At 62.9% G+C, this 17,716-nt stretch overlaps 1 protein-coding gene across 2 annotated transcripts; it reads right to left on the bottom strand.

Annotated features, from left to right (window-relative positions):
* Positions 1 to 2,639: 2,639 nt before the first annotated feature.
* SCARF2 (scavenger receptor class F member 2) lies at positions 2,640 to 13,984 on the bottom strand. Of its 2 annotated transcripts, XM_046026027.1 has the most exons (11): positions 13,712 to 13,982; positions 8,829 to 8,887; positions 8,623 to 8,724; positions 7,908 to 8,427; positions 7,576 to 7,794; positions 7,297 to 7,425; positions 6,568 to 6,671; positions 6,372 to 6,489; positions 6,044 to 6,159; positions 4,513 to 4,665; positions 2,640 to 3,694 (listed from the first exon to the last, which is right to left on the bottom strand). In XM_046026027.1, the coding sequence occupies exons 1-11, from the start codon at positions 13,879 to 13,881 to the stop codon at positions 2,787 to 2,789; spliced, it is 2,598 nt and encodes an 865-aa protein (XP_045881983.1). In that variant the 5' UTR covers positions 13,882 to 13,982; the 3' UTR covers positions 2,640 to 2,786. The 2 variants fall into 2 exon arrangements, with proteins under 2 accessions (XP_045881983.1, XP_045881984.1); XM_046026028.1 differs by lacking the exon at positions 7,297 to 7,425 and having other exon boundaries at positions 13,712 to 13,984.
* Between the last annotated feature and the right edge of the window lie 3,732 nt (positions 13,985 to 17,716).

Genomic DNA, 17,716 nt, shown 5'->3' with positions numbered 1-17,716 from the left:
TTCTCCAGACCCACATTCCTCCCGCTCCTTTGTGCTCTGTGCTACAAAAAATATTTGCGTTTTCCACGACTCATAATTTTTCCTCCTCAATCGCTACCAGATGTGGGTCCTGTGGTCCCCATCCCCATGGCAACAGAGTTTCCAGCAGCCGCGGTTCCCTTCTGTGGCGCCTTCCTTGGAAGCTGGCACTGCCGGCAGGCCTGAGGGGTTGGGGAGGAAATGGCTGTGTGTGTGTGTGTGTGTGTGTGTGTGTGTGTGTGTGTGTGTGTGTTGGGGGGGGCGGTTTGTTGAGGGGTCCTGGCAACTCTCTCCCCCAGCGGCTACTGGGATCATCTCGGTGACTTTCTTGGCCTGGTTCCTGCCTGGCCTCCAGGCCACCGCATCCTGCCTGCAGTGGGGGTGGGTGGCAGAGGCTGGCTGCTGTATGGGGGATGACCCTTCTCTGTGAAGCACCCACTCTGAGGGGCTCCCGAAGGTCAGGGTCTTGGGCCCCTGGAGGGTTCCTGTGGCCCCAGGGAAGTCCCCATCTATGTGACCACTCAGGTCACCCCCGCACTGTGCTGACCCAGACTGCTGGGAAGGGGAGGGCTAAGAGCTACGTTTTGGGGGCCAGTGAGTGTCAACGTGGGCCTCCCTGGGGGGTAGGGGGTACAGAGCAAGACTGTGGCCTCAACCACTGCACCACCCTCCCCCACCATCCTCAGTCACTGCCCTGCGTTTGCTGGGCCCAGCTGGGCATCTGTCCCTCCTGGGCAACCTTAAGCCCGTGTTCTCAACCCCAGTAGCAATAGAGGCAGCCAGCACAGGGCCACGGCTGGGAGGGTGCCCGGCTGGCCAGAGGGAAGCCTGTGTTCCATGCGCAGCCCGACCAGGCCCAATGCTGGGATGATGTCCATGCAAGCCACATCGGATGTCCCACCCATGGCATGAGGCCATCTCCACTCAGGTGGCTGAGCCACTGTATGGGTCACTGAAGTTGACATCAGTGTGGTATCTGGCCAGAAGGCAAGAGACTTGCAGGGCAAGATCCCTGAGCTGCCAGCGTGGTCAAACCCTACGCTAGGCTGGGGGCTGCAGGGGAGGGGGCCGGGGGGGCTGGGGAGATGATTGGAGGATCTTGGCAGAATCTCCTGATTGAAACTGCTGGGCATCCAGATGGAAAGAGACCTGCTGGGCAGAGGCAGGGGGATGGGAGGAACCCAGGCGGACAGAGGCCAATGGGTACCCTAGAAAGATAAGGCTTTGTAGCCCAGGAAGGTCACTTGGGAGACCTGCTGGAGGGCCAGAAGCCATGAAGACCCTGGGGGTGGGGGCTGTGCAAATGGTCACAGATAGAAGGCTGGGCCAGAGTAGGGACTGTCTGCCAGGCCAGCTAGGGCTCGGGGCCAGGCACGCTCCTTCCCTCTTCCCCCGCCCCCTCAGCCTCCCTCAGCCTGGCGGGGAGGTCGGGTGAGAGTTTCCGGCAGAGGACAAGGAGCCCATTGAGGCAGACAGCAGGGCTCTGTGCAGGGCCAGACCATCTTGTTTGTGCCTGAGGAAGCGGGCTGGAGCTGTGCCTGTGGCCCACTGCCCCCTGGCCCCAGCCTCTGACCTGCACCAGCCACACCAAACAGCCCGGGGGCCCCCAAGTGTAACAGCAGTGGCCCGTGGGAGAAGCACAGGTCAGAAGCAGCCCCAGGCACAAGCTCCCATAGCCAAGGGACTCCACCCTGTCTGTTCTGGCCCGTCCTTCATCCTGGGCGGCCGGTGGAGAATGGGCCGAGGTGGGGTAAAGTTGATTGATAAATAAATGATGGGCCGATGGACACAACCCACTTCCAGCATGGTCCCAAGAGCCCACACCTGGGCTTCCAGGCTCTGCTTAGGTAGAGGACTCTGGTGTGTGAGCGCCCACTGGAAGAGGTAACAGGAATTCTTAGAGGGAAGATCCTTCCTTGCCCGCGAAAGGGCAGATAGGAAGCAAGCAAAGCACAGGAGGAAAAAAAAAAAGGCACTTTAATAAGAAAGCTTTGGCCAAGCCCCTGCCGGGAGGAGCCCATCCTGGGGCACCCGGATGGGGCGGGAGCAGCCCTACCGGGGGCCTATAAATACATCTCCTCAGACCACTGGAGTCGCCCCTCGGATTCCCGCGGCATGTAGGGTGGTGGGAGGCCATCAAAACCAGCTCGACAGCTGAGGGGCCAGGGCTAGGGAGGCTGGGGTTGGGGTCAGAGGGAGGGGAAGTGGGGGGGGGGGAGGCAGGCCGGGCCCAGGGGACGCTGAGCCCCCTGAGGAGCAGAGACCAGCCCTCCTCCCCAGGCTCCAGTCAACCAGATGCCCTGGGGCCTGGCCAGTGCAAGTAGCCTTCGGCTACCGTCAAGGAAAGAGGCCTCTAGCCAGAGGCGCCAGGCCCTGGCCAATGAGAGGCAGCCGAGGCAGAAGTGCTTCTGGCCTCAACCAATGAGGAGGTACCCCAGCACCCAAGTGCACCATGGGCCAGTTCTTACTGGTCTCTCGGCCTTCGAGACCCTGGGTAGTCGGAGCTCTCAGCCAATGGGAAGGGAGTCGCCTGCTAAGCGCCTGTCAGGCCTCGACGAATGGAATGGGGTCTTCCCGCCAATTGAGGGGCCGCCGCTGGAGCCTGAGCCAATGAGACGCAGCCTCCCGCCAGGCTGCTCCGGGCGAGGTCCCGGGAGGCAGCCGTGGCCGGGTCGCCGCGGGGCACGTCTGGCGGGCGCGGAACGCGGGGTGGCAAGCAGCGCTGCTAAGCCTGGGGGACCTGCGGGCGCGGCCAGAGCCACCGCCTGCTACAGGGTGGGCGCGCCCGCCCTGCCCAGCTCGCCCGCCGCTTCCCGGCTCTTCTTACGCGGCGGCTTCTGGATGGGGGTCTTTTTCCGGGGGGTGTCGGGCGCAGGCGCGCTGGCCGCCACCTTCTCGGGCCCCGCGACCTCGGACGCAGGGGACGCGCGGGTCGGCGAGGCGGGCAGCACCGAGCGCTTGGCTTTCTGTGGCGGCGCCGGCTTCTCTCGCGGGCCCTGCGCGCCGGGAGCCCCTTCCGCGCGGCCCAGGCTGCGAGTCTTGTCGCGCAGCTCCGCGGCGAGCATGGAGGCGGCCTCGGGAGCGCTGCGCGGGGGACCGCCAGCGTCCGTGGGCTCCGAGAGGCCAGGGCCGCGACCCCGCGCCCGAGCCCTAGGCGGCGAGGGGGAGGCAAAGGCTGGCCCCTCCTCCGCCAGCCCTGGGGGCCGTGGCGTCGGGTCGCGGGCCCTGGGGCTGCCGGGCTCCTCCCGCCGCGCCGACGTGTCGCTGGGCGTCCGTTTCCTCTTGCTGGGGCTGGGCGCGGCCTCGGGTCCCGAGAGTGGCGGTGAGGGCGCACGGGCAGCGGCAGCGGCGCCGTGCTTGCCGTGGATCCAGGACACCTTGGGCTTGGTGGCAGGGTCAGGTGGAGGCGGCTTCCTGCGCTCGGGAGATGGCGAAAGCGACAGGCCCCCGGCCTCGCCCCGGGCCCGGGCCGGCCGGGCCTCGCGCCGAGCCACCCGCGCATACAGCGCCCCGCCAGGCCCTTCCACGCTTGACGCTGACCGCTCGCTGTCAGAGGACGCGGGGAGGGGAGCCGTTTCCTCTGCGGACATCGGTGTAGTCACCGGCGCGGGGGATGACGCCAGCGCCTCGGTAGGGCCCGTGGGGGCCTCCGCGTCCCGGCTTTCGGTTGCCGTCTCTGACAAAGGAAGAAGAGCTGGCGGTCACGGCCTCCACAGGGAGCTCAAAGTCCAACCTTCAGGCAAAACCGTCACCTTCCTCCTCCTCTTCCCACCCCAGTTGATGCTGGGTCGCCCTAGCATCTATACACGCTTTCAGAAATCATACCAACCACAAACTTAGTTCTGAGCCCCCAGGGTGTGCTGCTGGGTGCTGGGGGGTAAGGGGGAACATTCCTGAGGCTGAAGCGGCAACCTTGGCCTGGCCTCATACCCCTCCTCCACCCGTCCCTAACCTGGGAGCCGCATCATCAAATATGACCCTGGAACACCTCCAATGGGATTCATTATTCTTCATTAAGAGATAAGGGCTTTTAAGGCTCAGAGAGTTTAGTCACCTGTCCAAGGTCACCCAGGGGGATAGCCAGGGGAGAAGAGAAGCCACCCCCAGAAAACCAGCCAGTCAGGCTCCTTGCAGATGACTGTGGGCCAAAACTTCAGGCAAAAGTGTGCCCCATATCCTATAGGCCATCAGCTCCTATCACCTTTGCCATCTCCTACCCAGGCCCAGAAACTCCTCTAGGGATGGCCTCCCCAAGAAGTGACTCTAGAGTGTGGCTAGAGACAGAAGAGCCCACCCACCTCCCCAGACCCTACCCCAGTCCAGCTCTGAGCAGCACAGAACCCCACTCAGTAGTCTCAGCTCTGTGTCCAACCCCCAGTTATGAGCATCGCCACATCCTTCCTACCCATGCTGCCTGTCCCTCAGAGCACAGAGATCTTTTCAGCTGGAACATTTCACTTGCCTGGAGGGAGGCCCAAGGAGAGCAGTACTCACCCTCATGGGGTACGCAGTACACCGGGCCCTCATCAGTGGTGTCAAAGGAGGAGAAGGAGGCCCGGGAGGACCATGATGGCGAGGGCTGCTCCAGCCCTGACGGTGGCTCCAGGAAGCTACAGTTGAGTGTATTATCCAGGTCGTGATGGGCCACTGGGAAAGGAGGGAGGCATAGCTGCCAGGGGTCCCCACCCTGCCCCAGCCTGCACCCTCACTAGCCCTGCAACAAATGCTGGAATAACCAAGACCAGCCCTACCCTAAGACTGGGGGTGGAACAGGCAATACAACAGGCAGAGGGACACTAGACCAGGATGGGAGAATGGGTAGAGGTGGGCTGGTAAAAAGAGAGAAGGGGGAACAACGTAGTCAATGGTGCTAGGCTAGTGTGTGCAGATAGGCAACTGAACAAGGATGGGCTGAAGTGTTGGAAATAGAGGGCCAGAGAGAACCCCTGGCTGGGACAGACCATCAGGGCCTCTGAGCCATGTTCAGACCCTGCCCTGTAGGACCCAAGGAACCTCAAAGCACTTTTTCAACCCAAATGTGCAGTGGCAAGGCCCCCCTTTGGCTCAGCCCATCTCAGCAGGCTGAACCCTCAGGCCTAGCCTCCATGAACACAGACCCCCACAATGGAGGAATCTCAGAGGCTGGCTGGCCTGTCCCCTTTTATGGTTGGGATGTGGGGTCCAGCCCCCACACTTTTGTCCATAGATCCCACTCTGCTGAGTGGGCCAAGGAGTTTTCTCAGCTGTCTCCATCTTCCCCCCGCCCCCCCAACAGAGAGAGAGAGAGCACAAGCAGGGAAAGCAGCAGGCAGAGGGAGAGGGAGAGGGAGAAGCAGGCTCCTTGTTGAGCAGAAAGCGAATGATCCCAGAACCCCAGGAACATGACCTGAGCAGAAAGTAGACGCTTAACTGAGCCACCCAGGCTCCCCAGCTGGTTCCGTCTTTACCTCCCAGGAGATGAGTCTCCCCCTCCCCTTCATCTTCGGAAACAAGATGAAGAGGGAGAGTCCCCTCCTGGTGTGGATCAGAGCAGAAAGAGGGAGAGAAGCACCTCCCTCCCATCTGGAGTCCTGACCACGGTGGGGGAGCCAAGGAACGAGCCTGCCCACCACCCAGAAAGCACTGCAGGGGATCCAGGCGGGGGTGGGGGGGTTGCTCCTAGTAGCAGGGCTTCCATGCACAGGTCCCACCTACCACCGCCACCGCCGCCGCCCACCACCCCCAGCCCGCGTTCACCTGCAGCTACCCACCAGGATTTACAGTGCACTCCTACAGATCGAAGGGGCTTTGCCCACCAGGATGTCTACACACTCCGGATGCAATCACTCTCACTCACGGAAACAGGGCCCAAACCTTCTCCCCACACCTGCCTCTACACCTAGGGCTCCCGCCTTCCTCCCCCGGCTCGCCGTCATCCGAAGCCCCTCTTTGCGTCCCTCCCCAGCCCACCCACATCAGCACCCAAGGCCCCGTATGTCCTGCATCGGGAGGTGCTCCCCCAGAGACCCCGTGCCGATATCCTTACCTACGACCTTGGGCAGCTTCTGCCTCCGGAGCGGGATCCGTGGCAGCTTCATGCTGATGCGGCTGAAGCGACCGCACAGTCGCTGCGGCGCCTTCTTCCTCCCTAGAGTGAGCTCCCTGCGGGGGCGGGGCCTGAGTAAGGGGGCGGGGCCTGGATGGGACTGTGGGACCTCCGCCGGAGCCCTGACTCAGGAAGGGCGGGGCCTGGGCTAAAGTTAGACAGTGCCACACTCAGGGGCGGGGTGGGGCGGGGTCCTGGAATAGGCCGCGCCGCGCCACCAACAGGGCGCAGCCCTAACTCAGGAGAGCAGGACCGCTTCTGGCCTCACCGGCGCGCGGGGTCCTTGCCGCGGCAGGCGCAGCAACAGCCGAGCAGCGAGAGCAGCAGGCCGAGGAGCAGAGCAAGCAACGCACCCGCTCCCATCACGCCCTTGCGCTGGTTGGTCTCTGTGGGAAGGCACCGGGGTTAGCGCGGTTGCTGGCACCCCTGGCATCCCCCTCAACGGGATGCCCCCCACGACTCACCCAAGCGGCAGGCACCAGTGACCGGGTCGCACGAGTCCTCGTGGCAACTGCAGGCCTGGGCGCAATCCACGCCGTGAAGCCCAGGCGGGCATGTCAGGTTACAGCTATGGGGGCACGGGGTCAGGGAGGGCCACAGCAGCCCTCTGTGATGCCCCTCGCCCTCGCCCTCGCCCCTGCCGTCAGCCAGGTCCGGTCCCAGAGCCGAGCTCTCCATCTCTATTCTCTAGGGTTCTCTAGGGTTTGATGCCCACCACCACCGCGGGGCATACACTGGATGATCAGTGTTTTGGAAATGAATGTGCAACAGCACAACCAGCAGGATGGGATCTGGGGGACAGGGCCTGGGGTCACTCGGCCTCAGCGTCCATTTCTGGGGCTTACTCTTGGGTGGGTGAGAAGAGGGGTTGCCAGACCACTCGTGGCTGTAAGTGGAGGTCTCTGCTCTTTCTGCACTAGCTCGGGGTCACCTCAACCCTGCGGTCCTCCGAAGCCCACTGACCATAGGCTGAACTGGTTGCCAGATCCCGCCATGCGAGCCGGCTCCTCCCCACGGCAGGAAACTGCCCCCAGAGAGTCTGACGGCTCTCCCTAGCTGCGGTAAGATGACCTGGACTGAAGGGCAAGCCTGGGTCTCAACCAGTCGGCCACCATTACCAGCACCTGGCGGTCTGGCTGGATCCCTGAGATGTGTACTAACTCCTAACCCCCAAAGGGGTCTCCGGCACTCACTGGGGCCCGTGGACGCCGGGGCTGCACAGGCAACGCCCCGACTGGAAGTCGCAGTGGCCACTGCCGCAGTCGGCGCACACAAATGCACAGTCCTCGCCGTAAGTGCCATTGCTGCACTTGGTCTCGCACCTCGGAAACGCGGAGGAGGGGGAATCAGCGGAAATGGGGGCAACCGAACCCAAAGCCCGTAGTGCCCTCCGCGGAGAGCATTCGGGGATTTGCGGGGAGTTCGGGGGAGGGGGGCTGCATGCCTGGGACACATTCAGGCGGCTTGCTCACCGGTCGCCGATCCAGCCCGCGTTGCAGCGCGTGCATTTGCCAGTGACGTGGTTGCAGGCATGCCCATCGCGGCAGGGCGGGCAGCGGTGGCTGCAGCCCTCGCCATAGAAGCCGGTAGCGCACGGCTGGTCGCACTTGGTGCCGTTCCAGCCGGGCTCACAAGTCAGGCAGCGGCCTTCCGCCACCGTGCAAGGCTGCTGGCCTTTGCACTGGCCGCATCTGGGGAAGGGGCGGAAGGCTAGGCGGGCCCCAGAGCCGCCTCACCCGCCCCGCCTCCCCTTCGGCGCCGGCCCCCCCTCTCCGGTCTTCCCAGGTCGGGGGCCCGCGCTTACCGGCGGCGGCAGCCCAGGCCGTAGAAGCCGGCTGGGCACGGCTCCCGGCAGTACTTGCCCCGGTAGCCCGGCTCGCAGGCGCACGTGCCGTCCACAGGGTGGCAGCGGCCGCGAAAGCACTGGCAGTAGCGCTCGCAGCGCGCGCCAAACGTGCGCTCGCGGCACTGGCAGCGACCGCTCTGTTGCTCGCACGGCGACGTGTTGCAGGCGCACTGATTGTTGCAGCTGCGGCCCCACCAGCCTGCGTGGCACAGGCACGCGCCCGTCTGTGGGTCACAGCGCGACGTGGCGCTGCAGTAGCACGCGCTGGCGCACTGCGCGCCCCACCAGCCAGGCTCACAGCGACACGCGCCGCTCCGCGGGTGGCACACGCCATGCTGGCACTGGCACGCATGCTCGCAGCGTGCGCCCCAGCGCCGCGCGTGACACGTACACTGGCCTGTCACGTCCTCGCACTGCCCATGCGGGTGGCAGATACACAGCTCTTTGCAGTCGGGGCCCCAGAACTGGCGCGGGCACTCTGCAGGGGGGGCAGAGAGGGGTGTCAGGCCAGGGTGCTGGAGAGGGAGCAGGGATCCCGTCAGAACCTTTCCCCAGTCCTGCTCTCCGCCTTTTGGGGCCCCTCCCCCATGCTGGATCCCGTCTCCGGATCAGATCCCTCCCCATTCAAAGGCCCCGCCCCACTGCCCTGCCCCCACCCGGGTCCTCTGCTCACTCGTGTCGCAGTTGGCACCAAAGTAGCCATGGCGGCAGCGGCACTCGCCCGGGCGCACGCACACTTCGTTCTCCGAGCACGTGGAGTTGCCCTCGCACACCGCTGCGGGCAAGAGGGGCCTGAGCTGCCGCGTGCCCTGCCCCCACACTGTTCCCTCCTCTCTGTGTCCCAGCCCGCTGCCCTGGTCCCCCGGGTGCCCCACTCACCGACCCCACACTCGTCGCCCTGCTGCCTCCAGCCAGCGCAGCACGCAGGCTCCTGGGAGCTGCAGGCAGAGAAAGGACTCCTGAGCCTTAGCCCCAAGCCCCTGTCCCAGCTAGGACTCCCCGGCAACCTTCCCCCTCACCCCCAACAGGAGGTGGTTATGAAGGCCCTGCCGCACCAGGCCCTGATGGAAGTTTAGAGACTCCCAGCAAGACAGACTCCAGCCCTGCGGAGCAGACACTGGGAGGCAGCAGAGGGCAGACCACTGAGGGATCTAACCTCCAAGAACTTCTCAGTCCCCTCTAGGAGGGATCTTCCCTCCCCTCCCCATTCCTTCCCAACCAGGCCCGAGGAAAGAGCCCAGGTGTCCTAGAAGGGACTGGTGAGAGATCCTTGAATCTCCAGGAGCTGCTTAAAGGTGGCATCTGTGGTGGTGGGGGCCCCCGCCAGGTGGGTGTCAGGATCTAGATGTGACATGACCTGGACAGCAGAGACAGATAGAGCCAGAGGGCACATCTGGGTACACAGCTGGCACGATGGGCCACCTCTGATAGAGGTGTCCACTCGGTGGAGGGGCAGGGCACACCCAGGGAGTCCTCCTGGGACAACAGGAGGAAACAGCAAGGAAAGCAAAATGTGAGGGGTCCAGCGCACCAGGGCAAGATTCGGGATGGAGGGAGGAGATTAGAACACCTACTTATATGTTTGAAAAATCTTGTTTTAATTTTATTTGGTTTTACAAGGTACGTGGTGTTACCGCTGCAGGAGGTAAATAACTTATGACTGTTGCATTTCAGCGGAGTATTTGTGCCCAGATTCTGGGCACAAGAGTCTGTAGGCCCTGCCAGAGTGACACCTACCACTGGAGAGTGTATGCGAGGCCCGGGGGGGAGGGTGGTTTGAGATGGAGTGTGCCCAGATTTGAGAAGGAGGAGACAGACACTCCGGCTGCAGATTCATGGGTCTCATCAGACCTAGAACTTCGCCCAGATGCTAAAGGCACATAGCAGCCATTCATAGTTCAGAGAAAAAGGAATGTGTTCCTTCAGAAGGGTCTGATCTAAACACCTGAATGTGGTGTTGGAAGGATGTTGGAAAGAGGCCTGAGACCCTGGTGGGTGGAACTGACTGGGAAGGGAAAGACTGCAGGTGCCCATATCATGCCCCTCAAAATGCCGCCCCCCCCACCGTCCCCCAGCAGAGAGCATCACCACACCCTGGATAGGCCCCACCCAAACAGTTTGATTCTCCTTCAGGCCCAAGATGAGGAACCTTGGGAACAGGACCCATGAAATCCCCAACTGCAAGGGGGTGGACCCATCTTCTTTTCTACAAATCAAACAGGAAACCAGGCGGGAGAACACAAAGCAGGCTTGGCCCCCACCACTGATTCCAGCCACTGGACCCGTGGGTGCCCATCTGTGGGTAGAGCCAGATCTGCCAGCCTATCACCCTCCTGCCCTTTCTGCCTGTTTTGAACCCAGGTTTCTGGGTGGAGAGCCTCTGCTGCTGTCCCTCCTGTAGGCAGTCTTGCCAGATGGCCAGCTGAGATGGTCCTAGAAGCACTGACCACTTTCTGCCCTGGCCACATGGCTCTGTGGTTGGGCATCTGCTTTTAGGGCCACACAAAGTTAGGTTTGATTCCTGTGTGACTTTGCGCCCAGAACTTAACCTCTCTGACTTTCAGACTCCTTATTTGTAGAATGGGGTCCATGGGTTTGGAGGGAGAATTAAGAAAGCCAAGATGTCAAGTGTTGGCACGAACTAAGAGCTCAGCCCAAGGCGGTACCCTGCTCTCCAGCCCACGCTGTGCAGGTTCCCTGGTCCCACCTCCCTGCCAGCACAGCTGGCACCTAGGCCCCACCCAGCACAGCAAACACCCTCTACCCTGGGCAGGACGGAGCGCATGTGGGTTCAGCAAAAACACGAGGATGAGACTGTGGGACGGCTGCCTTTCCTTCTGGGAGGGCTGGCAGAGGGGGCCAGGCTGGGGTGGCAAGCCCACCCTCTTAAGAACTTACAGAAGTAGATGAGGAGAAAAATGGCCTGGCCCAGGGGACAGTTCCCACACTTGAGCTCTAAGTTAGCTCTAAGTTAGCAAGACCCAGGGGAGCCAAACCACAGGCTGGGCCAGGTCCCTCAGCAAGCACGCCTTGCTTCGGGCTGTCCCCTCTAAAGATCATTGTCATTGTGAACACAACTGCCCTGATTCAAACTGCGTGACCTTGAACCTGCCCATGCCAATGCAGCAAAGCAGCCTGGGAGAACTGTTCACTGTGCCAAAGTCCCCATTCTCTCTCCAACTGAGCCCAGAGGCTCCTCGGCCTACCATACCACTTGGGATCCCATACTTCCCTGTTCTCCTCCTTCACCCCTGCCCCTGGACACCCCTCCTCTGGCTTCTGTCCCCCTCCTTGGCTCTGTCGTCTCCTCTCCTCTTGCCACTCCACTAGGAAGCTCCCCAGAGCCCATCTAAATGAGGTGCTGAAAATGCTCAGAGCCCCCAGTGGGGCCCACCTCCTCAGCCTGAATGCCTACCCTCCCCCACCTGCAGCCTTCCACATCTCAGGGAATGCCATCCTTCCAGGCTGGGAGCCTGAAGCCCCAGAGGCCTCAACTCTGCCGTGACTGAGACAGCACACACCTGATTCATGGAGAAACACGCACCCTATCTTCCAAACTGGATCTAGGATGGATCTTCTCGGACTACTCTGCCCCAGCCTTGTGAGAGTCACCCTCATTCTGCCTGGTTTTCTCCTGACTTACTTCCTACCTGGTTCCTCCTTTTACCTTCCTGAGCCAAGTTCATCTGCCACCTGGCAGCCAAGCCTGGTCAGATCCCACCCCTCTTCTGTGCATGGGTTCCCATGGCCCTCAGAGCAGTGAGCAGGCCCACCCTCATTCTTTCGCCTCTCCTCCACCATCCCCCTCCCAGGCTCTGTCCAGAAGCCCTTGGCACTTAGAGTCTTGCCCCCAGACACCAAAAGGCTCCACCTTCCCTCCTTCAGATCTCTGCCCACTCACCACCCCTCAGTGGGTCTCCCCAGATCCCTCTGAAGGATACAGCATTCCCCAACTGAACCCCTCCTCCGCAGCATTCAGGGAATGTCAGATGACTTGCTGTAAGTCTCTTCCACTGTGGGGACAGCAGTATTTGTCTCAGCTGCTGTTATCGCTGCACCAACCACAGGCCTGGCACACAATAGTAGGTGCATGAGATTTCACTGGCTAAGTGTATGTTCCCCTTTTCGGTTCCCCTGCCATTGGGGGAAGGAACCCCTGGAGATGGCCTGGACCCTGGGTGGGCGGTGGCCAGAGGTGGCTGCCCTTCCCATAAACCGGCTCTCCACTCCATGAGTGGGGTGCCACAGCAACAACCCCATTTGACTGAGACAGAGACAGAGACAGGCCCAGAGAGGTTAAGCGATTTGTCCTGGTCTGCACGCGTGGGGAGAAATAACACCAGGATCGGAACCCCAAAGGCGGTGTCTGGGTTGCTGAAACGGGCCTCCTCGTGGGGAGGTGCCCGAGCAACGGGACGCGGGAGCGAAGGGTTCAGGCTCCCGACAGCTCGAGCCTGTTGCCACCGGATCCCCCAGCACGGAGCCCCATCGGGGAAGGAGGGCCGAGGCGGAGAGACAGGGCCCGCAGCGATCGCGCCCTCCCCCTCTCCAGGCACGGCCCCGCCCGCCACTGCCACTGCATTCCTGGGGCCCGGGAGGCCCGGGAGGCGGCCCCGGCGTCGATGTGAAGCAGATGGCGGGCCAGGCCGGCCCCCGCCCCGGAGGCGGGGCTCGCAGTGGGGAGGGGTCTGCGCGCCTCCGGATCCGAGCTCGGAAACCCCGCGCGGCCCCTCGCAGCCCCTTGTCTGCGGCGACCGCCAAGCCCCCGGACGCGGCCTCCCAGGGCCCTGCAGTTCAGGACGCACCGAAGGGACGCAGCCTGGGGCCCTGTGGCCGCCTCTCCAGCTTCCCGCCGGCCCGGCGCCCCTCCTGCCCCCACCGCCCGGGCTTGCGCCTAGGCATTCCCACACGCCGGCTCCTTGGCCCCGGGTGAAGACGCCCTTGACCTCGCTGTGGCCTCTGATCGGCCGACCAAGTCCTCGGACCCCTGCGCCCACTCCTAGCGTCCTGTCTTCCGCTCTTTTCCCTCCGCGCAAGGTCTTCGGCCCGCCGCTCTCCGACCCAGCCTGCCCACTGCCTGTCCCACGCTGGCTTCCCCAGCCGGCACCTCGTGGAGTCCCACGTCTGCGCGGCCTCTCCGAGCACCCAGTATCCCCACTCGGGAGGTCCATATCTGTCGGACCCCGGTGCACGTCATTGTCGTCTCGAATCCTGCTTCTGGTCCACTCTGAGCGCAGGCTCCTCAGTGCCCACCTCCATCACCACCCTCTTCCCACCCGCGCCTATCTCTAAGACACAAATTCGTCCTTCCGAGTCGCGCCAGCCTCAAGATTTGCCGGCTCCCACCTCTCAGGAGCGCTATTCCATCTCCACTCGACCTTCACCCTCCCTCCCGGCTGGAACCACACTCTTGCCCGGGGCCTTTGCAAATACCCTTCCATCAGCTTGGAATGCCCTTCCCCGACTTCTCCGTACGCCTTCGCAGCCCAGCCCAAGCGTTCCTTTTTCTAGGTCTGAAATCTCAAACACGGTATGTCACCTCGGGGTGCCCATTGCACTCCGTTCTCTCCTCGGCTGACTTCGCGTCTGGGGTATCCTCGGATGCACCGTCGTGGCCCGGCGCCCAGGCTCGGCCTGGAGACGAATCGGCGAGGACGGCGGAAAGGACTAGAGCTTTTAGCTTAGGAAAGTCCCGGACGCCCCTTTCCCTCGGCCCCTAACGTCCCCCTCGGCCCCTTCTCCCAGCCAGGCCGGGCTCCTACCCGGGCGCGCGGCACACGTTGCGGCCGCGAGGGTTCAGCTCCTGGGGTGCCGCGGAGCCGGGCAGCAGCCAGAGCAACAGCAGGAGGAGCGGCGGCAGCAGCGGCGATGGCAGCCTCCCGGCATCCCGGCGCCGCGCCGGCCCGGCCCCCCAGGGCCCTGCGCCCTCCATGAGGCGCGGGGCAGGCGCGGGGCGGGCGCGGGCGCGGGTGCGGCCGCAGCGAGAGCGGCCGGAAGCGGAGTGCGCGGCCGGGCGGGGGGCGGCAGGAGGGGCGCCGGGCCGGGCAGGAAATTCCACATCGGCTCCCTGATCCCGGGCCAGCCGCGGCCGGCCAGGCGGCAGCGCCCGCCCCGCGCGCCAGACCCCACCCTCCGGCCCCGCCGCCGCCCCTCCGCGCGGCCCCCGCCCCCACGCGGCCGTTCGCAAACTTGGGGGCGAACTTGCAGGAGGCCCGCGGAGCTTTGGGAAAGGGAGGGGCCGGGGCGAGAGGGAGGGGCCGCGGCGGCCCCGCCCAAGGAATCCCCTGCCCCCCGGCTTTTCCCCTCCCTTTGCAGACACCCACCAGAGAAGGCACCCCTGCGCGCTCAATGTGCGGCCAGGCTCGGGGCGGGAAAGAGGGTTGGGGACGAGAACGCGACGCCCCCAAAGCTCCCCCAGCCCGCTGTGCCTCGGGACCGGGACCGGCCGGGGAAGAGCGGTCCGAAGACGCCCCGGATCAAGGCCGCAAACCGGCCTCCGCTGCCCCCCGCGAAGCCCTCGCCCTTGTAGAGCTGGGCTGTGGTGTTGGCTCCTCAGGCTCACTTGGGTGCAGTCAAATCCTGCAGAAGACACCCGAACAGAATATTCGCTTGAGGCCTATGGGTCGCCTCCGTCTGCACCTGAGACCTCGGCAAAGGCTGTCTCCGTGGAAGGTAGAATGGCCCAGCAGTGGGCTCTGCGAGAACGCAGAGGGAAATGCAGATGGGGGCAAAGACAGAGGAGGCGGAGTACTCCAGGACTGAGAGACCCTGCAGTCCTCCTCCAGTGGTGAAAGGGGAGTTTGGGAGAGACATTCTACTTGAGAAGGCTGTTGGATCTCCAGAGGTAAAAGTCCAGAAGGTGGAGGCTTGGGGGATCCTGCATCAGGAAGAGTGGGGTGACAGCATAGCGCAGCGCAGGGGCAGTGGGGGGAGGGGAGCAATGTGGAGAGGAACAGGGCGAAAGGGGACAGGGAGGAAGAACTCTGGGCCTGGGGAGCCGAGGAGTTGGCAGTGGTCTGGGACACAGACCCAATCCCAGAGACCATGGAGTGGGAAAAGGTGGGCAGGCTGGGGTATGGAACAAAAAGGGCAGCATCCAGACCCCAGCAAAGATGAGCTTGTCTTTTGCAGACTTGGGAGTTGATGGGAAGACCTGTGCAGGGAGAGGGCACCTGCGCTCTCTTGGAGAACAGGCTGCATACAGGCTCCTGAGAGGAGGGAGAGGTGGTGTCCTTCCTCAGTCCAGTGGAGGTGGTCAGAGTGGAAGGAGGGCTGAAGGAGGGACTTGGAATAACGGCCACTGAAAAGCCCAAGGCTGTGGACATCACCAGGCTGGTTGGGCCAGAAGCCAGTCCAAAGTAGGCTGGTGGAGGAAAGGAGAACAGGGAACTTAAGAGGTTAGGGCCCCTCTGTCAGCCATGCTGGTGCAGGAGGGAGGTTAGCAGCAGGCAACAGCTGGGTGGACTGGAAGGGGAAGCTGATGGGGCGCCTGGGTGGCTCAGTGGGTTAAAGCCTCTGCCTTCGACTCGGAAGGGGAAGTTGAACCCCTGAGATCACAAATGCAAACACTTCTTGGGGACAAGTAAACAGGCTAGCCACTTGTGGGCAGCTCCGCCTGGGCACGGCCCTGACATGGCCCATGCTCTCTCAGCCTGGGGGGCCCCTTTCAAGAGGCCCCCCTTAGACTGCCACCAAGAGGGGCCAAAAGAGGTCCATGTGGCTGCCCAGCTCCTGGCTTTAGAATCACACCCCCCAGGGCTTTGGGCACTCACCCCAGCTGGACTGAGTTCATGGACAGGCACCTCAAACTCACCTTCTTTCCCTTCCTTCGGAACGGCTTGCCACCCCAAATTGCCTCCACTGTGAAGGGCACCAGCTGGATGATGCCCCCCACTCCATGCTAACACCAGGACCTCACAAGTGTCTCAAATCTCTACCTACCCCATTGGCGTATCACCCAGAGCAGCTCTTCTAATCACATCTGGCTGCCCCCAACGGCTCGCAGGCCTGTCCCCAGCCTCCTCTCACTAAAGAACCTCAGTGGTCCTCCACCTGTGTCCCCACACAGGTCCTCCACCTGTGTCACCCCCCAGGTGATGGGAAGTTCAGGGGTGAATGCAGGGCCCATGTCGGTCCCAGCCACTGTCACACCCCAATCAGGAGACTGAGAAGTGCGGTTGAATGACCGACCACTCAGGCGGCTGGCCAGGTGCCAGGTGAATACCATGATGAGGAAGCTGTGGGTTCACGGGCACCCACAGATCACTAACAACCACACATACGCCCCATGGGGGTCTGGAGCCTGGGCCGACTGGCTTCCCCGGGGGGCCTTGGGAGGGTGAGGATTCGCAGGCAGAAAAGGAGCGCCCAGCTGAGCGAAGGCATGAGGCGGGGCCTCTCTGAGAGCCTGCAGGCTGGAGAGCCTGGGTTGCCCAGGTCCCAGACAGGTGTTGGGAGGGGAAGTCATGAAGGCCTCCAGGCTGGCTGGACAGTGACGGGACTCCTTTCAGGGCTCGTGTCTAGCCCACCCCATGCTCCACAGGACCTCACAGACCCTCCTTCCCCATCTTGCAGAGCAGAACTCTTACAGAGCTGTGGCTGCACCCTGAAGGCTGCGGGTGGAGGGGATGACACCAGCAAGCCTGGGACACACTGTGTGTGTGTGGGGGGGCATCTCTGGTGCTTCTCCTTCCAAGGGACTCTGGGGTCTGCAAGAACTGCTGCCCTGGCCTCAAGGTACTGTGAGGCCCCGAGCAGGTGAGAGGACACTGAAGAATGTGGCTACCCTGTCCTGTTGGAAGTGACCCACGAGGGTCAGCACTGGGATAGCCACCCAAGCTAGAAATGCACGATGTCACATAGGGGTTAGGGAGTGGGCGCCTATTCTTTTTTTTTTTTTTAAGATTTTATTTATTTATTTGACAGAGAGGGAGAGAGATCACAAATAGGCAGAGAGGCAGGAAGAGAGAGGGGGAAGCAAGCTCCAGCAGAGAGAGGGGAAAGCAGGCTCCCCACTGAGCAGAGAGCCCGATGCGGGACTCGATCCCAGGACCCCGAGATCATGACCTGGGCTGAAGGCAGAGGCTTTAACCCACTGAGCCACCCAGCCGCCCGAGTGGGCGCCTATTCTTGAGGGGTACCCGATCCCCAAGAGACAGGAAGATCATACGCATGGCCCTGAAGGGCAGGCAGCAACTCCCGCTGTCTTTAAGACATCTGGGCCCTACCTCTTCCTCCCATCAAGCAGCACACACTGTCCCTCTGCTCTCCTCCATCCACGACAGAGTGCCAGCTCCCACAGGCTCTGGGGCAAGAAAGAAGATACCAGTGTCCTTGCGCTCTGCCCAGGAGGCTGGGGTGTGGCGGTTCCTCTGCAGGTTGCCCCCTGCCGTTGGGAGTTCGCAAGAGCAGAGGCTGTGGCAAGAGGAGGGGTGGGGCTTCAGGTGGAAGGTCAGCTGTGCAGAAGCAAGGGAGGTGCTGGAGGCCCAGCCCAATCCCGGGTGGCCCAACGGTTGCCATCTGCTGTGCCACGACCCTTGAGACCACGTGCTAAGAACTCAGTTAGCGAACCTACAGGAAAGGCAGCTCCCCTTCCCATCCCTGCCACACTCAGACGCAGCAAGCAGGGAAGAGCCTTTGGTGAGCGGGCCTCCCTCCCCAGGCTTGGGGCTGGGCTTTACTCAGGGCCACAGGATTGCTCACCGAGCTGGACTGAGGTTCAGAGAAGAGCACCTCACCAGAGGCTGTGTTCCAGCAGGCCGGATGAC

This window comes from Meles meles, chromosome 12 (assembly GCF_922984935.1).
Source record: "Meles meles chromosome 12, mMelMel3.1 paternal haplotype, whole genome shotgun sequence".
Taxonomy (NCBI): domain Eukaryota; kingdom Metazoa; phylum Chordata; class Mammalia; order Carnivora; family Mustelidae; genus Meles; species Meles meles.
The sequence above is the reverse complement of the archived record's forward strand: the minus strand, read 5'-3'. Positions and strand labels throughout refer to the sequence as shown.